The sequence below is a fragment of the Sebastes fasciatus genome, chromosome 4 (genome assembly GCF_043250625.1).
Source record: "Sebastes fasciatus isolate fSebFas1 chromosome 4, fSebFas1.pri, whole genome shotgun sequence".
In the NCBI taxonomy this organism is placed as follows: Eukaryota; Metazoa; Chordata; class Actinopteri; order Perciformes; family Sebastidae; genus Sebastes; species Sebastes fasciatus.
In genome coordinates, this window is record NC_133798.1 from 30226402 (window position 1) to 30250731 (window position 24330).

At 41.3% G+C, this 24330-nt stretch overlaps 1 protein-coding gene across 6 annotated transcripts in view; it reads right to left on the reverse strand.

Moving 5' to 3' along the window:
- Positions 1–24330, reverse strand: part of cadps2 (Ca++-dependent secretion activator 2) — a 206243-nt gene that overhangs the window by 60668 nt on the left and 121245 nt on the right. For all 6 annotated transcript variants that reach the window (XM_074633523.1, XM_074633521.1, XM_074633527.1 and 3 more), the window contains exons 13-14: positions 12155–12342; positions 2651–2752 (exon numbers count right to left, since the gene is read on the reverse strand). In XM_074633523.1, the coding sequence (XP_074489624.1) occupies positions 2651–2752; positions 12155–12342 (290 nt within the window). The remainder of the gene's footprint in view (positions 1–2650; positions 2753–12154; positions 12343–24330) is intronic.

Here is a 24330-nt window from a genome sequence, read left to right on the forward strand (position 1 = left end):
TGGCATGGCCAAAGGGGGTCCTGTTGACCTCTGACCTCCAGATTTGTGAATGAATATGGGTTCTATGGGTACCCACGAGTCTCCCCTTTACAGACATGCCCACTTTATGATAATCACATGCAGTTTGGGGCAAGTCATAGTCAAGTCAGCACACTGACACACTGACAGCTGTTGTTGCCTGTTGGGCTGCAGTTTGCCATGTTATGATTTGAGCATTTTTTTATGCTAAATGCAGTACCTGTGAGGGTTTCTGGACAATATTTACATTGTTTTGAGTTGTGTTGTGAATTGATTTGCGATAATAAATATATGCATACAATTGCATAAAGCAGCATATTTTTTTCACTCCCATGTTGATAAGAGTATTAAATACTTGACAAATTTCCCTTTAGGTACATTTTGAACAGAAAATGTGTGATTCATTTGCAATTAATTGTGATTAACTATGGCCAATCATGTGGTTAATCACAATTAGATATTTTAATCGATTGACAGCCCTAGTTTACACATAAGATAATGATCCCTTCCACACAGTGAGGCACACAGCTTATTAATTAAACACTGGTATCGGATCGGTACTCAGTATCGGCCAATACGGAGCCCAGGTATCAGTATCGGGACTGAAAAAGTCGGATCAGTGCATTCCTAAAATCACCAAAGACTCATGTTAATGCCAGGTCTGAACAGGGCCTATAACACTGTCACTAGCTGCACTGCTCAGGTGTCCAAATACTTTTGGCCATGTTGTGTATATTTAGTGTTTTAAGAGTCAAGATAAACAAACAACTTCCTCTACATTTATCTTTAGTTGAGAGACTTGACTGTTGGTGGACCAAACGTAATCTTTAGATAATCTCCTTCCTGTGTCAGAATGAATAATAATCAGTAAAGAGGAGCAGATGTAGTTAACATGTATAACCTTAAATTAATCTTTAGTGGCTGCTGAGCTCAGCTTTAATCTAAACTAAACTGTGGAAATCCTGCTCTTGTCTGGGGGACATTAGCATAATCCCAGCATTGTCCCGGCCATTGTTTACCAGCATTAGCCTCTTGTTGAGGTGAGTTAGTAATGACTCCCGCTGATCAACCCCCCCCCCCACACACACTCGGCCCTGACCGGCCCCTCCCCTCCTCTCCGGGGCCAGATGGAGGGCCCCTCTCAGGCGTGAAGGGTTTAAAGAGCCGGGCTTCAGGACAGTTAATGGCACAGGTCCATTCAGACGAGTGTTGCTCAAGGTCTCGGGGCTGTCGCTTTCACACCGCGCTCACAATGTGTTCACACGGCGGCGGCGGCGCTGAATAGCAGCACGCAGATGCAGGGAGGTCTCATCAGCCGCCGTCGACGCATGTCCTGCACCTGTTGTGTGCTGCTGACGGGGCCAAAAATACCCGGACTGCCTGGGTTCATTATGACGGAGCTAAAGGAGCATACCGGTGGTTTTACATGTTTTGGTCTTCTTCTAATCGCTTCACTTTGCAGCACAGCTAAACGTTTAGGAAAAGAGGTTAAGACATATTTCTCCTGCAGTTCCATTCAGCCATTGTCTCCCATTCATTTCAATAAGAATCTCAGCCCAGTCGCCAGGAAAAATGTTTGGCATTGGACGTTTCTGTAAACCATGGATACGTGAATGTCCACGTTTTTACATTCGGTCAGAACAAGTGACGTAGTTTAAAGAGCGAAAAGACACACCGGGCGGGCGGGACGGGAGGTGGATGGGTCCAACAAACACAAGGCTTTCATCCAGGAGACCGCCGTTCGTGTCCCGTGCGTCACGTTACAATCAGCTGTTTGTTCATCTCCCGTAATCACAATGCTCAGTTTCATTTTTACGGTACAAACGTAGGAGTTTTAAGTCCAACCATGTAGTACTTTCCTAAGTGGTTTTGTTGCGTTGTTACGTTACGTTGTTACGTTACGTTGTTACGTTACGTTGTTACGTTACGTTGTTACGTTATTCATTGAACATAAACCGTGATCCTTTTTCTAACCTTAACCAAGTAGTTTTGTTTCCTAAGCCTAACTAATAGTTTCACAACGTTAACCATGTGGCGTTGTGCGTTTCTGCACGCGTGATACGAGGCTGATATGAAACGTATTTATGAAACATATTTTTGATTCAGAAACATCAACATTCTACGTATGGGTGGTTTGCAGAAACGTCCAATGCCAACATTTTTTCTGGCAACTACGTTGAGAATTTGGCAGCAGATTCAAAACTTGCTTTAATTGTGTAATCCAAAGAAATTCTTTGTAACACAGCTCAACATTTCACAGGATCTGTTTACCGATTGGCTGCGGGTCCTCTCTGGCCGTACTTTGCCGCTAAAAGTTAAACTCTTCTCAACTTTTGTTTGGCCGCACTTCGTCGCAGAATCAAACGGCTGCAACTCATTGAGTTCGGGAGTGGCCGCTGCAGCTTTTCAGACATTACATAGCAGCTCGCCGCAGGGCGCACTTTGCAGCTGCACTGTTGTGAATTCGGGGTTGGGGATTTCTCCCGTTCTTATCAGTGTTGTGCCACCTGTAAAGTCACTGCTGTTTTGTTTTTGCATCAATGAAAAACAGAAAAATAAATGAATGAAAGCCACTGGTTTGCACAAGATTTTTGTAGATTTGTGATTCTGATGAGAAAAAATGTGTTCGTACCTAAAATGTGTGATCTGGTTCTCCAGCAGAGCCATGAGGCGACCCCTGATGGCCTCAAAGTGCTCTTTCTCCTCCACGGCCACCGTCCCCATCCCATCAGGCCTGACGAGACACAAAGATCAGACACAGGACAGTCAGCTGACTCATTCACTATTCAGCAAATACAAAATAAAGCTGACGTGCTACGTATTAAAACCAGTGCAGACACAACGTACATGTTACTGCATCGATCGCAAATGATCTGCAAACTGGTTTGCCATACAAAATCTCCATCAACACGTTTATTGAGCAGCTACACTACAGCTATTCAGAAAACACACAAAAACACATCAACACTATTTTGCATCAAATGTTACAAGAAGCCTCTACTGTTCAGTCATTTATTAAACAAATGCATTTCGCTGAACTTCAACATTCTGCACATTGATAGCTGTGTTGTAATTCTGATTGAACTAACAGGCATTCTTAAACACATTTACTCTCCCTTTAAAGTGCTGTGTGGACAACTTTTGTCCGTCACTTACTTCAATCCGCAAAAGTTGGAAAGGAGCAAGTAAAAAATTTTATGTTTTTGTCACTTTTATGGACAAAAAAACCCAAGTCCGTCGCATACATGACATGCAAAAGAAGTTTGAAAGTGCAGCATTTTTGGTTGAATCCTCCTTATTTCTGACCAAATACAGCTACTGTCCTTTAAATGATCACTCTGGTTACAAAATGCAGTCTGACCTTGAAATCCAGTCTTAAGTTGATGCACCCTGCAACATGCACCAACTGCTTTATCCTCCAAGTCACCTGAAGGCCCAAACTGTGTGAATCCTGCATCTGTGAAAAAGACTTTTCTTTACTAGGTGCAAAATTTGCATGCTTTTAGCTTCATAGTTGTCACTTCGGCAAAGTTCGGCAACTGCATGATTACTTTGTGGTGTCATTTATCACACTACAAAACTATCTAGTTGCCAGAGACAGTTCCAGTGCACCGGTAAAGGAATGGCACACATTCATTACAACACATTGCACAATAGCCAAATAAACGTCACTATGCTCGGTCTCTCTTTCTCTGTTGAGTTGGTTAATTAGTTGAAGAGTATACTGTATGAGTGTCTGAGTGTTTGGCCCCGCCTGCAGCAGGAGGTCAACAGAGTGTGAAGGTGAAGGAGACCGGCTTCAGAGCCAGCTCCCACCATGATAACCAGCTCTCCAGAGGGACAGGTAGAGCTTCTGCTCTGTACCGTCAAACCAACCAGCTGCTTGAATCTCTCCTGAATCAGAAGATGGAGGTGAAGCTGTGGATAATTTGTGAGCTTTTAATCCTCAGGAGAAAATAAAATACAGATGATGGTTTGGTCACACTACCCCACTAGATAATGGAACAAATAGATTTCCACGCTACCACACTGGGAAATGTAGCTGGACTAGTAGCATCACTACATGTAGCGCTGCTGTGTGCTGAAGAACAGACATGATTTAAGGTGCTGACACACCAAGTCGGCCATCAGTGAGCGTCTGTCAGTCTAGTTTTTGCGGTGTGTCCCGCACCGTCAGCTCTAGTCTGCCCGTGTTGGAGGTTTTTTCGGCCGATTCAGCATGTTGAAGGCAGCGGAGCTCGTCGTGAGAGAAATCACTCCGATTGGCTGTTCAGCTTAAACGAATCAGTGCACGAGAAGAGAAACGGAAGTGAGGAAAGCAAGAAAAGTAAAGTCAAGAGGACACACACAGAAGTCTCCTCATTTTTCATCTTCATCACATCTGATCATTCCAATACACGGATATTTTCACAGTGACATGGCTGTCTGGAATGAAGCTAAGTGGTGAGTGAGAGTGGTGAGAAAAAGGTCGGCAAACGCTGCTTTGTTTCATGTACGTATCATAACAACGGCTTGTAAATACGCCGTCCTCGGTCTTCCTGTTTCCCTTTTTGAATGATGAATAAAGTACCGCTGCCTACTGGTGTGGAGAGTTATTTCTTCTCACGCAGGAGCAGAACGTACGTGCTAACTGTCCGTAGGCTGTAGTCTTTGCGGTGTGTTTAAATGCAACTTGTCAGCGAAGAAAAAGACGACGTGAGGAGACTTAACATTCAGCCTTCATCGCCACAAGTTCTTTGATGTCGACTTGGCGTGTTGGGCCTTTTTAAGACGCTCTGCTTAATGTGGACGTTTGAACTGTGATGAAGATGTGGAGCAAGCTGCATGTGGGTATCTGGAGTTTCTACCAAACGACAAACTGTGAAATAAGACAACCCAGTCAGTTTTTTGTGGGCTGCCCTGATCAGAAAACATGTGATTCAACAAGCCATTCAGATTTGGCTCCCATCATTAGAATATATCACCCACAGTTTGAGATCTACCTTTGCAAAGGTGCACCATATTTTTCTCGCGAGCCAATCAGAGCAGACTGGGCTTTTTAAAGAGACAGGCGCTAAAACGGAGCGTTTCAGACAGAGGGTGAATACAGGTATATTCAGACAGACAGTATGAGAAAATAATGTGTTTTTTGAACATTAAAGCAAGTAAGCATGTTCACGTAGAAACCCAAAATACAAGTATGAACCTGGAAATGAGCACGATATATCCCCTTTAAGATAACCAACTATAAAATGTTTTTCTTAAAAGCCTACGAGGAAGTGGAGGGATTACATCCCTGTGGGCTGTTGGAGGGCTTTTAATGTGAAACATTTGCAGGAAGTGTTGAGTTTCATTGACGGTTACTGAACAGTGATTGAAAAAAACAGCAAAGTTTTGTAATTAATTTGTCAATGAGAACAGAATTTCTGTTTAAAAAGAAACACGTACGTACATATAATAATACTTTGTGTATTAAATATAAGCCTGTTTCAAATAAAGGCCTGGTTCTCTCTTGAAGTAAATAAAGGCCTTTTCAACCATGAACCCTTGCGATTATCTTTTGATATGCTGTTGACATTTCAGCATAGAAGCCCTCTTTATCAAGAAGAACCCTGCATCAGCTGAAGGTCCTAAATATCAAAAAATCGGAGAAACACAGAGGTGAAGTCAGTGCAGGAATCTTCATTTCTTTTGTTGTTTTTTCAAAGAAAAAAGAAAATCGAACAAAATTGTTTTTTTCTTTCTCGCTCTGACAACTTGCTTGTTTTCACCAAAAGCTAACTGATAAAGCAGCCAAACTCTCTACGCTGACCTCACAGTCAACCAATCAAACAGAGAGTTGCTCAGGCTCTTCTTCCTCCTCCACAACTCATCCGGCCGGCAGGAGGAGAGTCGACAAAGAAAATAACTGTTAGTTGAGCGCTTCATTAATGTTTGTAAAGCTTTCATTCCCTTCTTGCCTTCGTCTGAATAGGCACTCTGGCAAAAAAGGGGAAAAAATGCAATCAGTACCCAGAGCGACCAGCCTTGACTTTCTGGGCTTTGTCTGTGCAGCTGAAAGAGAAAAGCACCCTCTCCAAACGGCACTCGCAGTCGCTGGAGGGAAGAAGCGAGGAGGTTGTCTGTTAATGAGTTGTTCTTATAAAAGCCTTCGCTGGTTCAGCCCCTGACCACCGGACCTCGAGTACCAACACCGAGCTCCTCACGGCGTGTTCCTGACTCGCCAAAGTCGAAAATAAAAAACGTGACGAGAAAGGAGAAGCAGCAGAAATGCTCTGCAGAGAGGGAGTCAGGTGAGAGGAGGATACTCAACAGCCACGGATTAACCTCCTTTAGTAGTTATAATTATGAAAATAATAACGTTATTTCAACAGGATGATGAATCACTGAGAATAAAAAATCTATTTTACAGGACAATTCTGTCAGTAACAGCACAGAGGAAATACATGACATGATAAAAAATAAAACAAAACACATCTATGTATATGTAGTATGTGTCATGTTATCCCAGATAGGATAAAAATAAAAAAATAAAGTAAAATAATAGAAATTATAATGTACTGAAAGTATATAAAAATAACAACATAAAATGACATCAAATAAATATAGAATAAAATTACATCCAATAAAATATTAAATAAAATATAGTAAAGAATGCAAAATTACATCAAATATAAGACAAAATAGTATGGTTACATAAACATTTAATAACATGAAAAAATATATATATAAATTAGTAAAATTTAATTAAAGTGTAAAATAAAAATTACAATAAAATATAAAATAAAACAAATATAAAAATAATGTTATGTTATATAAAGTGTATAAGAAAAAAATATATATTTTAAAAATTTAATTACTTAGAAGAAATATGAAGATAATAACATAAATAACACAAAATAAGATAAAATTCACATCATATAAAAAGTATAATTAAGTTTAATAAAATTGCAAAATTACTTAAAATTGAATTACATAAATTAACACAAAATAATAAAAATAAATAAAGTATAATAATTGACATAAAATTGAACTAAAATGTTATGAAAACAAACAAAAATAACAAAATGTGAAATAAAATAATTGAAAATAAAACAATAGCTTTTGGCACATTCACTTCGTCTGTGAGGAATATTTCTTCAGAGCAGGTTGGTGTTTGGAGGGTGGAGGTTGTAAAGAGGAGTTGGAGGATGACAACAATGGTCACCTATTGTGTGAGAACATCAGCGCCTCTCTTCAGCTCCACTCTACTCCATTTGTTCTGTAATGAGAGGCAGCTTTCTCTGCACAACAGCACTTGTTAGCACAACTTCTAAACCCTGTTGTTCCCCAAATCTGTCAATTCATTACAACCCCCCGCCCCCGCCCCCACCCCCCTCATCACAACCCCTCCACTTCCCACAACCCCTATTTAACAAGCACCAGTTAATCCTGAGGGAACATAAAGCAGAGTTGTTGGGAGGAGCGTGTGTGCTCACTCATGTAAAAGGCCAGAAAAGCTCGCTTTCATGTTGAAGCAGCCGAGGGCCTCGCTGCGCTCTGGGGCCCGGGGTGGACAAATTAAGACGTGAGGACCGTAGTCAGAGCGAGGTCCTCGATGGATGGATGGATGGATGGATGGATGTAGAGATGTATGGAGAGATGGATGGATGGATGTAGAGATGTATGGAGAGATGGATGGCCTGAGGCTCCAAGCCCTCACAGTTAATGCCAGCTGTCCTGTAATCTGAGTTGTTCATTGTCTTCGAACAATCACTGTTCGTTTCCATGTGCAGCCACAGCAGAAAATAAAACTGACTGATCAGTTTTGCAGCTCTCATGTTACACTGTTACACTATGCGTTCGGTGTAAATGGGGTAGAGATGAACTTTTACTATTTTAAGATAAAAAAAAACTAGGGCTGTCAATCGATTAAAATACTTAATCGCAATTAATCACATGATTGTCCATAGTTAATAATCATAATGAATTTGTCCTCAGGCGTGATTGTTGGGTTGTTCAAGTGCTGCTGGGAAACTCCAAATTCGAAAAGAGTAAAGGCATACACCCGTCATCTTAAAGTGCTGCCAACCTGCACACACGCTCAGATTTGATATCTAATTCACCAACTTTTTACCATAACTGACAAAATATTGATTAATTTAAAAAGACATCCCCATGCCTGAGACTCTGATGTAAGTCATTTTTCCAATCAAGAAGGTTGCACATGAATGCCCCATTTCAGCAGATGTTTTTTTTTTTCAGTTCTCACTTTCTATGGAAACTTCAGGAAGAAGTGAACACAAAAGCACAGAAACTCTCTTTCTCATGAGGTGAAGGTGGTTACTCAAATCAATTCAGTGTGTTAGAAGCTGAAATATTTTTTTTCTCTGATCATCACAAAGAGCTCATCAAGAGCTTTCAAACAACATGTGAAACTCAATCTTTCCCCAAGTGTCACTCACACCCTCCACTTCCTCTGAATCGAATTACGGCAGAAAACAAATCGGACGAGGAGCGAGTTGGCAGGAAGCCAGACGCAAAATGCAGCGAGCGCGTAAAGACCCGACACGGTGTGGTGTTTGGTTTGGTAGCTCTCCTCGCTGTGCCATTAAATCCAGTCAGATGTGTGTTCATGCTTGGGCTCACACAGCGGAGTGGGGAGCGATGCGACAGCTTGTCGGGGTTCAGACACATTGTTGCTGCTAAATGAAGCGAGCGCGTTGGAGGCGAGGCTGCTGTCAGCGCCGCTCCGGGGCCGAAGGGGGGTGGCGAGGAGTGGAGGAGGGGTCTGCAGACTCAGGTTTGTGTGTTTACAGTCGATGTGGCTCAAGTGTAAACGATAAGTACCAGATCCGCCTGCGGGATCCACCAAACCCTCTGGCTGTTCTGATGTCAGTCGTCAAGAGTCGTCATGAGTCGAGCTCGCCGAGCGGTGTGGCAGGGTACCGGGGGTGGACGCCACTTCACCTTAAGAGGTGTGGAAAGGCGATTAAGCTGAGTGGCAGTTGATCATGTGTGTCACCTTCCTCCTTCCCCATCACCTCTCTGGAGACGGGGGGTTGTTGTGTGAAGGGATGGGGGAAGTAAAAGCTCCTGTCACATCCCGTGTCAGTGCGGTGTAGATGGCTTGGCGAGGAGAAGATCGGACGTGACAGGTGAGAAGGAGGCGAGCGGACCCCGCCACCCCCGGCTCTGGTAATGTTCCTTTAACCCTGATCCCAGTTCAAATGCACCCGTCTCATCGGACCCACACAGACCAGTACAAGACAAGTCAAAGTGTCACAGCTCCGTCACCGTCAGAGCATTAATTGTTCAATCACATCCTGCAGCACGAAATACTTGATGATGAATGCAGCAGGTCTTCATCGCCACATACTTATCACTTCAAGTGTCTCATGTTCACTTCAGCTGCCATTATCACAGGTTGGGTATCGACCAAAATAACTCAGTACCAAGTAGTACTGAAACTTCTCCAGTCAAACAATACCTACAAGCGATCCTTTTGGTGCCCAGATCTAGAAAACAATGATTAATTGTCAGAGCATGTGAGCGGAAGGATTTTGGATGGAGTGCTGAGCAGATTTTTAAAAAAGTTGGAGCGTTGCCTTATCTCCCGCTCCATTTTCACTCTGGTACCGCTCACACTATGAGTTCGAAGCATGCAAGAACAAGCACGACCCAGAATGTATCTGTGTATTGCGCATGGCAGCTGTTTAGGATCGTTTCAGGCTCTAGTGATCCAAACATTTCCAATAACTCCAGAGCGTTGTTAAGTCCAAAAGTTAAGACATAAATTCTAGGGCTGTCAAAGTTAACGCGATAATAACGCATTAACTTTCCAAATTTTGGTGAGGAAAAACTGGCATGGCCATTTTCAAAGGGGTCCCTTGACCTCTGACCTCAAGATATGTGAATGAAAATGGTTTCTATGGGTACCCACGAGTCTCCCCTTTACAGACATGCCCACTTTATGATGATCACATGCAGTTTGGGGCAAGACATAGTCAAGTTAGCACACTGACACACTGACAGCTGTTGTTGCCTGTTGGGCTACAGTTTGTATACATACGTTTGTATAAAGCAGCGTATTTGCCCATTCCCATGTTGATAAGAGGATTCAATATTGGACAAATCTCCCTTTAAAATACATTTTGACATTTTAATTTTCGATTAATCATGATTAAATATTTTAATCGATCGGCAGCCCTAAAATATATGCTAAACAAAATGGGTTGAGACAAAAGTCATCGGGATGTGATGACTGGGAGGGGTTCAGGGAGGTAAAGTTGTATAGATTTGGTCTGGGGGGGTGGGAGGGCAGCTCAGCTTTGGTCACATTCAGGCCTCCGCTGACTGGTAAACTGCCCAGATATGAGCAGCAGCAGTGTCTTTTAGCCACTTGTTGGCATCAGCGTCACTCCAGCAGTTCAGTTCTCCACTTCACTCCCAGCAGCCCCCTGCTTGACTCCCTGGCTGGTAATTACTGATATCTGTGCTTCCTCTCTTTGTCGACTCATTTAGTCAATTAGAAAGAGTAATGATCAGCTTCTCCAGCAAATCGCCAGATATAAATTGGGGGAGGGAGGGGTTACTGGAATTGGCTTTTTGTCAGTTGGAGCTGTAATTTGAATAATTGATGCCCATTCAGGGCTCCTGGAGCTGCCTGAGTGGGTGTGGATGGGAAAAAGAGGTTTTGGATGGCTGGCAGGCTCGGAGGTGGAAAAAAAACACAACTTAATTACAGAACTCAAGTTTTCCCTGGAGGGCTGCTCAAAGAGACAGAACTACGTCAGGAGGCAGAGAGGACAAAGAGAGACGCCACAGAATGATCAACAGGAGAGTACTTGACTAATACTTCAAGGCGATACATACAGAGTGTGCTTTTCTTAAGAAAACTCAACTCTGACTGAGAGAAACATGTTGGACTTCGATTGAAGAAGTAAATGTATTTTTCTGATACGTGAAAGCCTCCCACAGGTGCTGTCAGATTGTCAAGGTTTGCTTCAGAGACTTTTAACCCTTAGTGGTCTAAAATCTGTTTAGTTATTTGATCATTTTCAATATGTACCTAATTTAACACCAAAGTCTTTGCATTTTTAAAAAATTCTAAATCCCATTAGCTCCACTTCTGTGTGTTTGTCACGGCATGTTGTCCTTGACTGCACTTTACAGTCTTCATCAGCGGATGTAAAAAAGCTCAGAGAGTTACGATTATTTTGTCAAAAAAAGTATATAACATACATAAAGTTTTAAACATAATAGAAACCTTGGAGACACATAGGGTACCTTTATGCTATGAATCTAAACTTATTGGTAAATTGACCCACTTTGTTTTACTATTATCACAACTACTTCTTCACACCCATGTTGCTATCAGTTCTTGGTGATCTTCCAAACAAAGTCTGGTGAAATCTGCACCCGGAGTGGACTCTGCAGAAAGTGCACTTCTGGCTCCTTGCTTCAACTTGATGAAATGTGGTTTTGGACAACACACGGCAGTCCAGACTTCCATGATTACGTGCCACAAACGGAGTCTGTAAGTGTGTGGAAGTTCGGACATTTGGATTCAGCCTCTGTGTGTGTGTGTGGCTGAAAAAGAGCATCTGTTGCTCAGTGAAGATGTACAGAATACATGAAAAGGTCAAATTACAGTCTGTTCACAGAGCTGTTCGGAGATAGTTGTTGCTTTATGCATCGCACACATTGTTCATTTTTAAAATGTTATGTTATAACTGAATGCTACTGTCTATCTCTACAGAGTATTTTACGCTGAAGGTATATTGCTTTGGTTTTGCAGGCTTTTTAAGGTCCACTGAAATGGTATCATTACCTCTTAAATATGATAATTCCTGTTGAAACAATGACACTGAGGGTTCAATTTAAATGTTATGAATATACAAGCAATCTGATTTGATAGGATGGTGAGAAAAATTGCAATTGCCCGTTAGACTTTTATCCTGCCTTACTTCGGCTTTTTTCGGACATTTTTACAGCGAGCGGTAAAAACAAGATCCCTCACTGGTTTCCCACCCACAAAAATTACCAGTGATTTTCGTTGTCCCGGTTACTGGGGGTCATACCCCTGGGTCTCTCAGGAACTTTACCAGCTATCGTTATCATGAACTCCCCTGTGGTTCCTGAGACTAGTTTTAGCGAGTCGGTGCGGCCGATGTACCTGTTTCCGTGGACGTGGGAGGCGCAGAAGGCGTAGCTGTAGTGCAGCAGCGTGGGGTCGACCAGCGCGTTGTTCTCTGAATAATCCATCAGATCCTTCAGGTAGCTCAGGTGACGATGGCAGCCTCGAACGCCGTACCGAGCGCAGTACTCATCCAGGACGAACACCTGACCGGGACTGAACCAACCCTGATGACAAAAGACACACACCGGACCGGTCACACTTTATGCAACAACAAAAGCTAGCCTGCTAGCGTCCCCTAGAGGCTGCAGTCTTCATTACAGCCCTAATATTTAAAGTGTTGGACACAAGAAACTGATGATTTAGTTATTATTAGACCAGATGTCTCAAACTTTAGATGAATCCAGCAAACACTGTGTGTGTTCTGCCATCTAGTGGTGGCAAGTCATAGTGACTCAGCGTCTGCTAACTGTGCCAACTGGTGACTTTCAGCTGAATGCGTTTCAGGGTTGCTCTTAGTAACTTGCGTAAACGGTCGGCATAGATAATAAATACAGAAACGTATGTATTTAAAATTGATTAACGTAAAATTGAAGGCTTTTACGAGGACACAGCTTCTGTCGCCAATATTGGCCCTGTTCACACCTGGTATTAGAATACGTCTCCAGTGACTTGTGATCGGATCTCACTTCCCCGCTCTATATACAAATAAACACGTACATCATTTCCATTTGGAAAGACCAAATGCATTATTGTTTTTATCTGGCAGGAGGCAGCAATGCACTTCCCATGCCTAGTCTGCTGGAAATTAGAAGAAGAAGAAGAAATCAAAACCAACGTCGTGGGCAAAGCCAGCTTACGCAATTTGAGAACCAACTGGAGATGAGAAAAAAGAGGAACAAAAGGGTTTGTTGAACTATTTTCCTGTTTTTTAGAACATTTTTCAGCCTTTTGTTCTGACATTTTTTAGACTTATTTCAGCCTTTTTTTCTCCCACATATGTCGGACTTTTCTTCTGCCTTTTGTTTGGCCTTTTTCTGAAAATTTTCTGACCTTTTTTTGACACGTCAGACTTTTCTTCTGCCTTTCTTTGGCCGTTTTCTACGAAATAAGGGAGAGAGAGATGAAACAAAGGTATCCGGCCAGATTGCAATCAGGGACATGCGGCTCACGGTTTGAGTCTTAACCCCTAAACCACGAGACGCCAAACAAATATTTTTTTTCATGGGGTTTAAAGAGAAATAAGAAAGCTGCCGTTCTCCAAGAATAAAACTGCATGCGTCATTAGTCGACTGAACATGGGGAGCAGTATGACTCAGCTTCAGAGTGAATAAAGTCTAACTCTCAAGTCCTAAACTTTGAGTTTTGAGTCCTAAACAAGTCATAATGCACTCTTCACCAAATGTAATGCCATTTTAACAACAGAGTAACTGGTGCTCAGTAACATAATGTTAGTTCTTCAAGGCTTTCTCCTGGAACTTGATTGGATGGATCGGTTCAAACAAAGTGGATCTGGGGAATTAAGTGTAAGATAATCAAATGCAAGTCCCAATAATAAAGAGCAAAAAACATCACTTCTCGGGGATTCATCAGTAAACAAAAAGATAGAAATTCAGTTCAGTTTTTTTCCTCACAAGTTAATCCTCCTTCCCAGACAAATTAATAAAAGATCTCTCAAAAAGTAATTAAACCCAACGTCTCTGACGCTGTCGGAGTTACCTCCAGTACCGGGCAGATGATTTTCTTCATACACATACTTTAAATAGAATACTTTTTAATAGCTGTGGTTGGGTAAAGGTAGAGAGTATTTTCAAATCAAAAGGCTCAAGTCCAAGTGAAGTCAGGAGTCACTGGTGTTAAAGTCCAAGTTGAGTTGAAAGTCTTTTTTTTAGTCTAAAGTCATAAATTTGTGACTCAAGTCCAAGTCATGTGACTTGAGTCCACACCCCATGGTTGTAGGACCAGTAAAGCAGCTACCTGGTTACGGCTGCACTGACGGCTGAACAACCGTCCTGAAAGACAACCAAGGTTCCTCACTCACAGCTTCCTGTTACCATGGGAGACGTAGAAAGACTCGGACCAACGTGGGTCACCTTTTGGCTCCACAAACTCAATAAAAATCCTCGATACTTTACCACAATTAAGTAGAGAAGTGTAAAGGTTAACCCTTCAGCTATTAATTGTCTGCTACAGCAGAAAGGTGTGGAACATCCTGAGATGTTCATTAATTCATTCATCCTGCACGTAATCACTAAATTAGGCGTGAAACTTACAACGCTAATTAAGATTCCTCACGGAGGGAACATTAACAAATTAGCACCTCCACCGAGCTGACGTTACACACACACACACACACACACACACACACACACACACACACACACACACACACACACACACACACACACACACACACACACACACACACACACACACACACACACACACACACACACACACACACACACACACACACACACACACACACACACACACACACACACACACACACACACACACACACACACACACACACACACACACACACACACACACACACACACACACACACACACAGCTCCTCCTGCCTGACAGTCATGGCTTTCCGCCCGGCGACAGGCGACCCAGAAGAGACGACGATCTGCAAAGAAACTGTTTCAGTTCACCTTCAAAGCAGGTTGTTTCTGTAGGAGATGGTCGGCTGTTTGAAAGATGGAGACAGTTCATCTGGTAAAATGACACCAAGTCTGTATTTTAAGGAAATTAGAAGATTTCTTTCACGCAGCAGATATCATATTGTCTTAAAGTTGAGCATATTGAATTGTAAAGTCAAGGTGCTTCTCTATTCTAATAATACTGGTCCTTTCTGTGCAGCCACTTTGGATAAAAAATTTTTTTGCTGAAATGTCATGACTTGATATTTCCATTTAAAAAACTGTCCATCCTCATATTTTCTTATTAAACATTGCTGCTGTTGATCTGACCAAAGTGTTCCTTTAATATAAAATATCATGTTGTCAGAGGAGGTCATAGTTTAAGTCTAAGAATAACAGCATTGTTATTCGTAACTCAATGCTTTTGTTATTCACTTGTAAGGATCATTTTTCACATTTAAATTGACTGACTTATAAATGAAGGTATATCTGCTTAGTTTGAATCTCTCTTCTTTAAACATGTTTTCAGGGTCAAGTTTTGACCAAACTGGTGGAAGCAAATAATCAATGATTCGTTTGGTTATTTTTGCTGATGGTTCAAGGGTCAAGACGTGACTGATGTAACTACTGGAAGAATTAAAAGGAGAAAACGCATAAAAAGGTTGGTTCTGCTGCTCTTGAATAACTTTAGTTTCCATTCAGGTTCGTCCGAGCCTATCGCAACACAAGAACAACGATATGACATTGACAAAACGCTGCGTTATGGTTTTAAAACATTGTCAATATGTGCACATTGCATCTATGGGATAGTTAAGGTTCGGGAAAGATTGTTGTTATATTTGAGAACACGAGTTGAAGGTCTGTGGCGAGACTCAAACTCTGGTCTCCTGCGTGTAAGCCGGATGTGGTTGGAAGCGTTTTGAAAAATATGTTTATTGAATATTTCACGTAATATAAAAAAAATTATGTTTTTTTATGTTATGTGAAAAAATTCAATAAACATAAAAAAGGCACGAAAAAAGGCAAACCTAAACGCAACACATAAAGGCACTTTGAATATAATGTAAGTAAGGTACATTCTGCTGTCGTACTTGCTGACAAGTTACTAAGATCACATCTTAGTGGGAAAAAAAATCTGACACTTATTAATAACAAAACTGCTCATAAATAAAAAAAAATAATAATAATAATAATTATAATAAATAATTTATAAAAAATAGTCTTCGCAAAATCTCCCCCCTGCAGAAATTTCATGTATGAGTCCCAAATCTTAATAAAAGTGTTGTATCTCCCTTTTACTATATATATATATGTATATACATATATGTTTCTCCATAGCCAGACAATGCATCAATCCATCTCCCCAACTTTGTTTTGTTGGTCTATTAATGGATTTCCATGACACAGCAAGTAAAAATAATATAACCATCTTCTTATTCGTATTATACGGAAGTGTACTTTATAATTCAGACTGTCTTTTTAATTTTTAACACGCTTTAAAGTAATTTCTGTCACCAAATAAAATGGAACACAGTTGACCGTTTAATGTCTCTTCAGCATAAAAGCACTCAGATATGATTTCTTTATGTTTAACTGTATTAAAGATCATTTAAGGACTTAAATTAGACAACATTATTTCCAGTATTGTATTGAGACTCTTGCAGACAGACTGCTTCCTGTCGGGGTTAACTGGACCTGGCACATTTCTCTTCTGCAGGCCTTTTAGTGTCTACCCCGTCCTCCCCGTCCTCCCCTCCCCTTCCAGTCCTCAGTTTGTTTGTCGTTTTCTCCAGTTTCTTTCTTCATTTTTCTCTCCGTCTGTGAGCTCGAGCTATTAATATCACACCACAGGGAGAGAGAGGGGCCTGTCGACGGGCGTGAAGCGACAAGATGTTCCTCTGTGACAAACAGATGGCGAACTCCAGTCTTGGCGCTGACCGCTCAATTAGCGGCTAACGAGCCGACTGCCTCGTTAGCTCCGTCAGCCGCGGCTGCACGTCTCCGTGTCCGCCGCCTCCCTGCGACGAACGACACGACCCCAAAAAAAGTGAAAGCAGCGTGTGGCTCTGAGGCGACGAACACCTCGGCTTGACACTCGTCACTACAGACGCCTGACAGGAAGCTGAGAGAGTAAAATGCTGAGGACTCTCAGGGGTTCTCAGACTTCTTTTGGCCCATGAAATCTGTTATCGGGCCAAAAATTCTTGTGACCCCAACAGTCAGAGATTTGTCACTTTGTCATGCAGATTTACATGATATGCACCATGCAAAAATGTTCTCTTTTCAAGAGGATGCAGGCAATTCGTTTATTAGAAATCTAAAAAAGTCAAGGGACAACGCCGGGGTCCAAAACTCCAGTTTTATGAATGTTATAAGAAACATGCAGGTGGCTGCTTCTAATTATTCTAAAGACTCAATTCAGAGAACGTTTTTTATGATGGTGGGATTAGAATCAGTGAACCATTTTCTCGTTCCAGCTTCTCCAATGTGAGGATTTGCTGCTTTTCTCATCTTTATATATATTTTTCGATTGTTAGATATTTGAAGACATCACCTTCGCTCTGGGAAACTGTGATCATGTGACAATTAATTGATTAATCAGAAAAATAATCCACTTTAATCAATAATAATTATAATTAGTCACAGCTCTAATTTAAAGCAATTTTTTTCTGGTTTGCTTTTACGGGAAAGTTTGACGGTATAGACCTTTCAACCGAATTGCATTGCTAGGAAACAGCTTGAGTCCATATCCAAAACCGAATACTAAACTATAGTTCCAACTGATTTGGCCAAAATCTAACATGTAGTATGCGTACAAAAGCAAATCTACAGTATTCCAACAATACCTGGATGTCATACTGATTTGGAAAAATCTCCAGTACTTCTGAAAATTATTGAGGTGAGAAATCACCCGTGTGGATTTTGAATATTGACAGTTTTACAATATTAGATGGCGAATTGAACATTTGCTCCAACGTTTTCTGAGTTCAGAAGCTCCACAAACTGCCGTGACAGCGAGCTAGCACCTGCCGGGGTCGCTACCTCGCCAGCCGGGCGATCTGGAGCTGGCTGGAGCTCTCTAGAGACCGGTCTGTAGACAAGAGGCTTTTATTTCCTTGTTGACGGATAGTTTATTTAAATATCACAACACAAACGTCCATTATAAATTAACGGGAAACTGTGCTTATCTGCCTTTTTGGAGTTGAAAAGCTCCACAATCTCCCACGGGTGTAGCTCGCTCGCAAGCCGGCCAGTGGCGCTCACAAACCGCCTACAGAGCAGCAGAGTGGCGAGGGAAAGAGGCGAGGGCAAGAGCTACCTCTGACGGGGCAGAGAGATACCTGCGGAGACAACATGACCGTTTTTGACATTACTCTAATATCTGTAGGGAGATCAGTTCAACTGAAAAAGCAGTTTGAGTAAATTGTATTTTATATTTCCCATCTCCCCTTGTTGATGATCCTGTTTGTCTGACTTCACCGTGATAAATAGTTTAAGGGGTGGTGGAGCTAAACTATGCAGTATCTTATAAAGTAAACAAACATTGGTTACAAAAAACAATTCAAAGTCTTATTTTTCGATAATATTACTATAGTGGTACGAGTTTGTTTTTTGTCCAGTGCTTTAAGAGCTGGTTTAAAGGCTGAAGCCTGGTCTAGCATACTGCCAAATAAATCGCTTTAACTGTTTCATACTATTGAGGAACGCAGAATGCAGTATGTACTGTATACTGCTTACTGGACTTGTCAGTAGTATGTGGGCGGTTTCGAATACAGCCCAGGTTTACTTCCTGTCAGCTGATGTTGTTCACATACACTGCAACAGGAAATAAACAGGAACACATTTGGAAGGTTTACGTTTACATCTGTGAAATGGTCTATTCAACCCAACAGACGTTGATCTTTGACTCTCAACTACTGACCAGACAATGAGCAGAGCTCCATAGAGAGACAATATGATCATTTATATGAAAAACTCATCCTGAGACTGACAAAAAAAAGTCCTAAATAAAAAACAATGATGTAACTGATGAGACAGTTGAGCTCATTGTTGAACACTGTTTAATCTCTGTGCTTTATATAATATTTGTGTTCAGCCTCTCACTGATGTTAGCTTATCATTAATATATCAATATCTATTTGTCTGCAGATAAGTTACAAGACATTACAGTTGAGAAATGTCAAGTACATGTTGAGGTATTTTAGAAACAGTGTCTTCATTGCATAGTCTGTCCACCAGAGAGCACTGACAAGTTTACTTTTATACTCTTAAATGTCTCATGTTTTTAATTAGGCTACCAGATAAAAGGATCCTTATTAAACAGGCTGAAATATTCTGATTATATTTGGTTAAACATCTGTATTCTCCTCAAACATCTAGTACTACCCGACTCAACTCTCCAGCACCGCTGACTGCTACCTGCTAACAAAGTTGATGTTCATCCTGTTAAGCAGCAGAGTGGTGTGTGAATTTCTCCACAAATCATACAAATGATGAACTCAAATATTGGTGAATCTCTTTGCCTTTTTTTCCTCAAGGTCAGCTGCTCATCTCCCCATGTGAACACTGCAATGCAATCTGGAGCCTCTCTTCTTCTTCTGCAGTTTCCTCTAATTGTGTAACTGAAGCTTCAGATTTAAAGCAGCGGGAACCTGAACTGTGTGAATGCATAGAGGCGTAGATCTGAGTATTTATTAGAGTTGTTAAATGGTAGAGTTGTGCGTCCTCATCCCTTTACAGTCCAACTACATCTTAGTTTATTTCTTTGTACATATGCATTCCCTTTTTAATTTATAACTTGTATAGGGATCCAATACAACTCAGAAAAGTGCAATATCTTACTATTTTCATAGGTCACAGCACATATTTTCTATTTATAATATATAATTTTACTAGGGCTGTGAACGTTAACGCAAATTCGTTTTAACGCCATTAATTTCTTTAATGCAACTTGCTATTTTGGAGGTTGTAGCGGGCTCAGTTTTTTTTTTTTTTTTTTTTAAGTTATTTTTTGGGGGCATTTTATTGATAGGATAGTGGATAGAGTCTTGGAAAGGGGGGAGAGAGAGAGAGAGAGATGACATGCGGAAAGGTCCACAGGCCGGATTCGAACCCGGGTCCACCGCGGCTAGGACTGAGCCTTTGCCAGATATGGGCGCCCGCTCTACCAACTGAGCTAGCCAGGCGCCGATCGCGGGCTCAGTTTTAAATCCATAGGTACCAACCATATCACACCAGCTTGTAGCGAAGGAGGTTAAATAACGCTCCAAACTTACACTAAATTTTGGCGAGGATAAAACTGGCATTGCCATTTTCAAAGGGGTCCCTTGACCTCTGACCTCTAGATATATGAATGAAAATGGGTTCTATGGGTACCCACGAGTCTCCCCTTTACAGACATGCCCACTTTATGATAATCACATGCAGTTTGAGGCAAGTCATAGTCAAGTCAGCACACTGACACACTGACAGCTGTTGTTGCCTGTCATGATCTGAGCATATTTCTTATGCTGCATGGAGTACCTGTGAGGGTTTCTGGAAAATATTTGTCATTGTTTTGTGTTGTTAATTGATTTCCAATAATAAATATATACATACTTTTGCATATAAATCTATTGTAATGTCAATAAAGGAATTATATTCTATTCTAAAAGTAAAGGTAGAGGGGCAAATATGTCTCAAGATGTTTTCGTGTTCAACATTGAAGGCAGACAGGAAACCAAAGTGGGTCAGAGTTACGTCACAGTTGTGTGGATTAAAGAAAACGCAGAGAGGTAAACATGTTGTCCAGTTCAGTGCTCATTCTCCATGATCCCCTGACCCTTTTCCTTCTGCTTTACTAGCCAGAGGTTTAGGGAGGCTGGGAGGTGAGGGGGGTCCTGGGACGTAGACAAGCTGCTGATGATCAAACTCATCAGCTCAATCCTACAGAACTTGATTTTGAATTCAAGGGGAGATCCCAGAAGTTTTTAAAGTTACAAAATATGTCAAACTGATGTTTGGAGAAATGAGTCGAAAATAAACATTTCTTTTGACGGGTCTGAATATTTCACTCCGTGTCAAAAATACATATAGTCTTAATGAGGAACTGGAAAAAGGACAATAATGGCATTTTCTGTTGCTGCATCCTCAATTACAAGGAAGACCAATAATTTAAGAGGCTACATAATTGTTGAATGTACAAACATTCAGTTGCCATACACCACGTCCAGGAGTCTTCCATTCTGATTGGCTGATATTTTCTGACGTGCTCATCACTTTCTAAATGAATCACAGAGCTACAGACTTTAACATTCAGTGATGTCCACCTGATGATAAAGGTGTTTCCCTATCCTATTTAGTGCATTTTTGACAAAGGCAAAAACCACCTCAAGCGAGCATAAAAACGTTTTCCGCAATTAAGGGAGTTTTATCAAACTTTGCCATTTCCATACAGCTTTTTTAATGCAATACTTCAAAACGTGCGTGAAAATATGTGAATGGAAACACGGTTTTCCAAAGTGTTTTTTAGATGAAACAGGTGCCCAGGTGGTGAGTGTGTTTACTGCTGTGACCACCAGCAGCCCTCGACCCATTTCATGTTGCTTTTTCATACGTCAGCGGACTAATTTGCCTAATCTTTGCAGGTCTCTTTAGACCACGGTGGAAACGCAGACAACAGTGGGCTGAAAGAACCTTTTAGTTCCTGGAAAAGTAGTTGCAGGGACTAAAAATGAACTTTTGGTGGCTCAAGATGACAACAGCGTGGTGCTGGAGATCAAACACCGCCGAATTCGATGGCTTCTAGGACACGTCTTCAGAATGGCCCCGGATTGAACCCCAAAGGTTGCACGAGTTTGGACTCAATCAGGGAAAAGGAAGCAAGGTTGGCTCAAAATAACTTGTTGGCAAACTGTAGCAGTTGAGTTAAAGGAGATGGACCCAACATGGGGCGAGGCACAGCATGCAGCACAAGATAGGTCTCGATGGAGGCAGATCATCAAAGCCTTATGTCCTTTATATCAGTGACAAAGATGAAGACGTAATAAGTACCTGTACCTGAAATGCTTTTTTTAAAAAGAAGGGCTGTTTTTGGTCGAAACGCCGCAGCAGGCAGAATTCATTTTGGGTCAAAATGTTGTCTTTTGGTTAATTAAATGTCAGCGTTGTGAGATGAAGACAGTTTTTCTTTACTAACAGTCACTTAAAAGTTCTAAGTAATACCTGTATCATGGTCTTGGATTAAGCCATTTCAGGAATTTCCTTTCCCTGGTGTTACCACCTACATGGACGAAGTTGTGTCAGAAAACCATTTCAGCTGGAACTCAATGGCTTCACTGGGGGATTTAACCCTTCAATCATCAGTGGGAACTACACTGATCCCGTCAGCAGGACTCTGGGCCCCAGCTACAAACCAAATTTCTGCCTAATTACTGTTGTTGTTGTTGGGTTCAACTCTTTGTGAATAAAATATGACCCCGTCTATGACATGAATCCAAGCCACTTCTCAACAGATGTCCCCCACGCCGAGGCACTGGCCTTTTCTCAGAGTGTTTGGTGAAAAGGGGCTCAGGCTGGAACACAAAGCCCTCGAGTTTTCACAAAAGGCTGAGGGGAGAAGAGCTGGAGGGGCGGCGTGAATGGATCGGTCTAATTGCAGAGCTGGAACGAGTCCTGGTGAGGCAGGTAGAGAAATGAAAGAGGCACAGATGTCACTCTGGTGAACATCTCCTCATTCTGCTGCTTTTAAGAAAAGACGAGAACACAACGCAACACATGTCAGGATGAGCTGACTCCTCAAGATGTGTCGGAGATTTAGTGTCCGATGATGGTCGACATTCTGTGTGTCTAATAGTGCTCATATGAGGTTGTTTCACGTAACTGAGACCTTTCAATACACAAACATAATAACTTAATGCCCAAGGTGTGTGGCTAGTGAAGGCCTTAAAACAGTAGCCAGGTTTCCATCCAAATGTATCGCAAATTTCAATAAAATCTGCAACAGGAAATGCAAATCAATGCTTGTTTCCATCGACTACCGTTATGTAATTATTAGGAGTTGGTTCATCGAGATAAGCAGTAAGTGGCGCTAATTCTCCAGTCGCAAATCATTATACCATTGCAGAAGAAGATGGCGCAACAAGATGACGTAATTAAAAGAGCGCCAGTTGAACCTCAAACGTTGAAAAACAAAGTAGAAAACTGGGTGTAAATGACATTTCCGTTTGTTTTATGTATTAATATGAAGAAGGTTACATCAGATCTGAGTGGAGAGATGAAACGATTTTTCGTCTCTTCAGTGGACATTAAAGTCACATGCTTCATGCACATCATCATATATTCGCTAAATCTGTTTTCATTGCACTTTGCATTTTGATTTTAACAATACACCAACTTTTGCACCTCAGCCAATGTAAAAACCCGCTGTTTCCTCACAGGTTTTTCACAGGAAATTGAAAATGTGCATAATAACAGGTGGATGGAAGCGCACCTAGGGCTGGGCGATATGGAGAAAATCAAATATAACAATATTTTTGACCAAGTACTTTGATATCGATAATGCAATGATATTGTAGGGTTGACTATTGGTGCTTTTACAAAAATATTTACACAAAGAGATTTTTTATAAATAATCATCAATAATGTTGATACAATGACTAAATGTGTAAAGAAAAATAATAGAACAGTCTGATAAGTTCAGAAAATGACATCACTTCACTGTAATGCAGCGTTTAAAACCAAGAAAAGACAACATTTGTGCCATATTATGATATCGGAAATCTAAGACGATATCTAGTATCATATCCGATATCGATACCGATATTGCCCAGCCCTACTAGTGACAGCACTGTCTTATGTATTTTTAACGTGAACACGTGTTAATGATATGAGTAGACATATGCTGTTGCATAAGGCTGCTGATTTTAGATTGATCCACTCTAGAGAGATCTGGATCTACGTTTTAGTAGGACAGAACTGTGTAGAAAGCAGTTCAGGCATTACAGTACACATGTAAAAGTAAATGTGAATCATATCTACACAGTTTGGGGTTCTTGCTTAGTTGCTGCACACAACACAAAACCCTCATTTTACCCCCCCAGTCACACACACTTACTTAGGCTTCCTCCCTCCTCCCTCCCCCCCTCCATTGAGTCAGCCCAGCAGTTGTCTATGAGGGTCATGTTCCTATTTGGAAAGTATTGATTAGAGCGTTTATCCCCTCAATCAGTGTGAGAGAGCCCCCCAGGCTGAACAAGCAGAGGGAGGGGGAGAGAGGAGAGAGACTTCACATTAGCAAATTATCTGACCACAGTAAAAAATCCTAAATTAAGAAAAGCTTGGATCACGTACAGACCCAGCTATAGAGAAAAGTCGGCATAGACAGAGCTGGATGCCAGAGGAGGAGCAACGAGGCTCTGAGAAATGAACATTTTCTGAATATAATACAAATACACCCGGGATTTGAAAACATAAACACAGAGAAACTCCAATATTTACTTGAGGAAATGCCCAAATGCGACATGATTACAGCAAAATGTATACAGAAAGCAGAGAAACACTCTGTATTTACTTCTTTTGTTT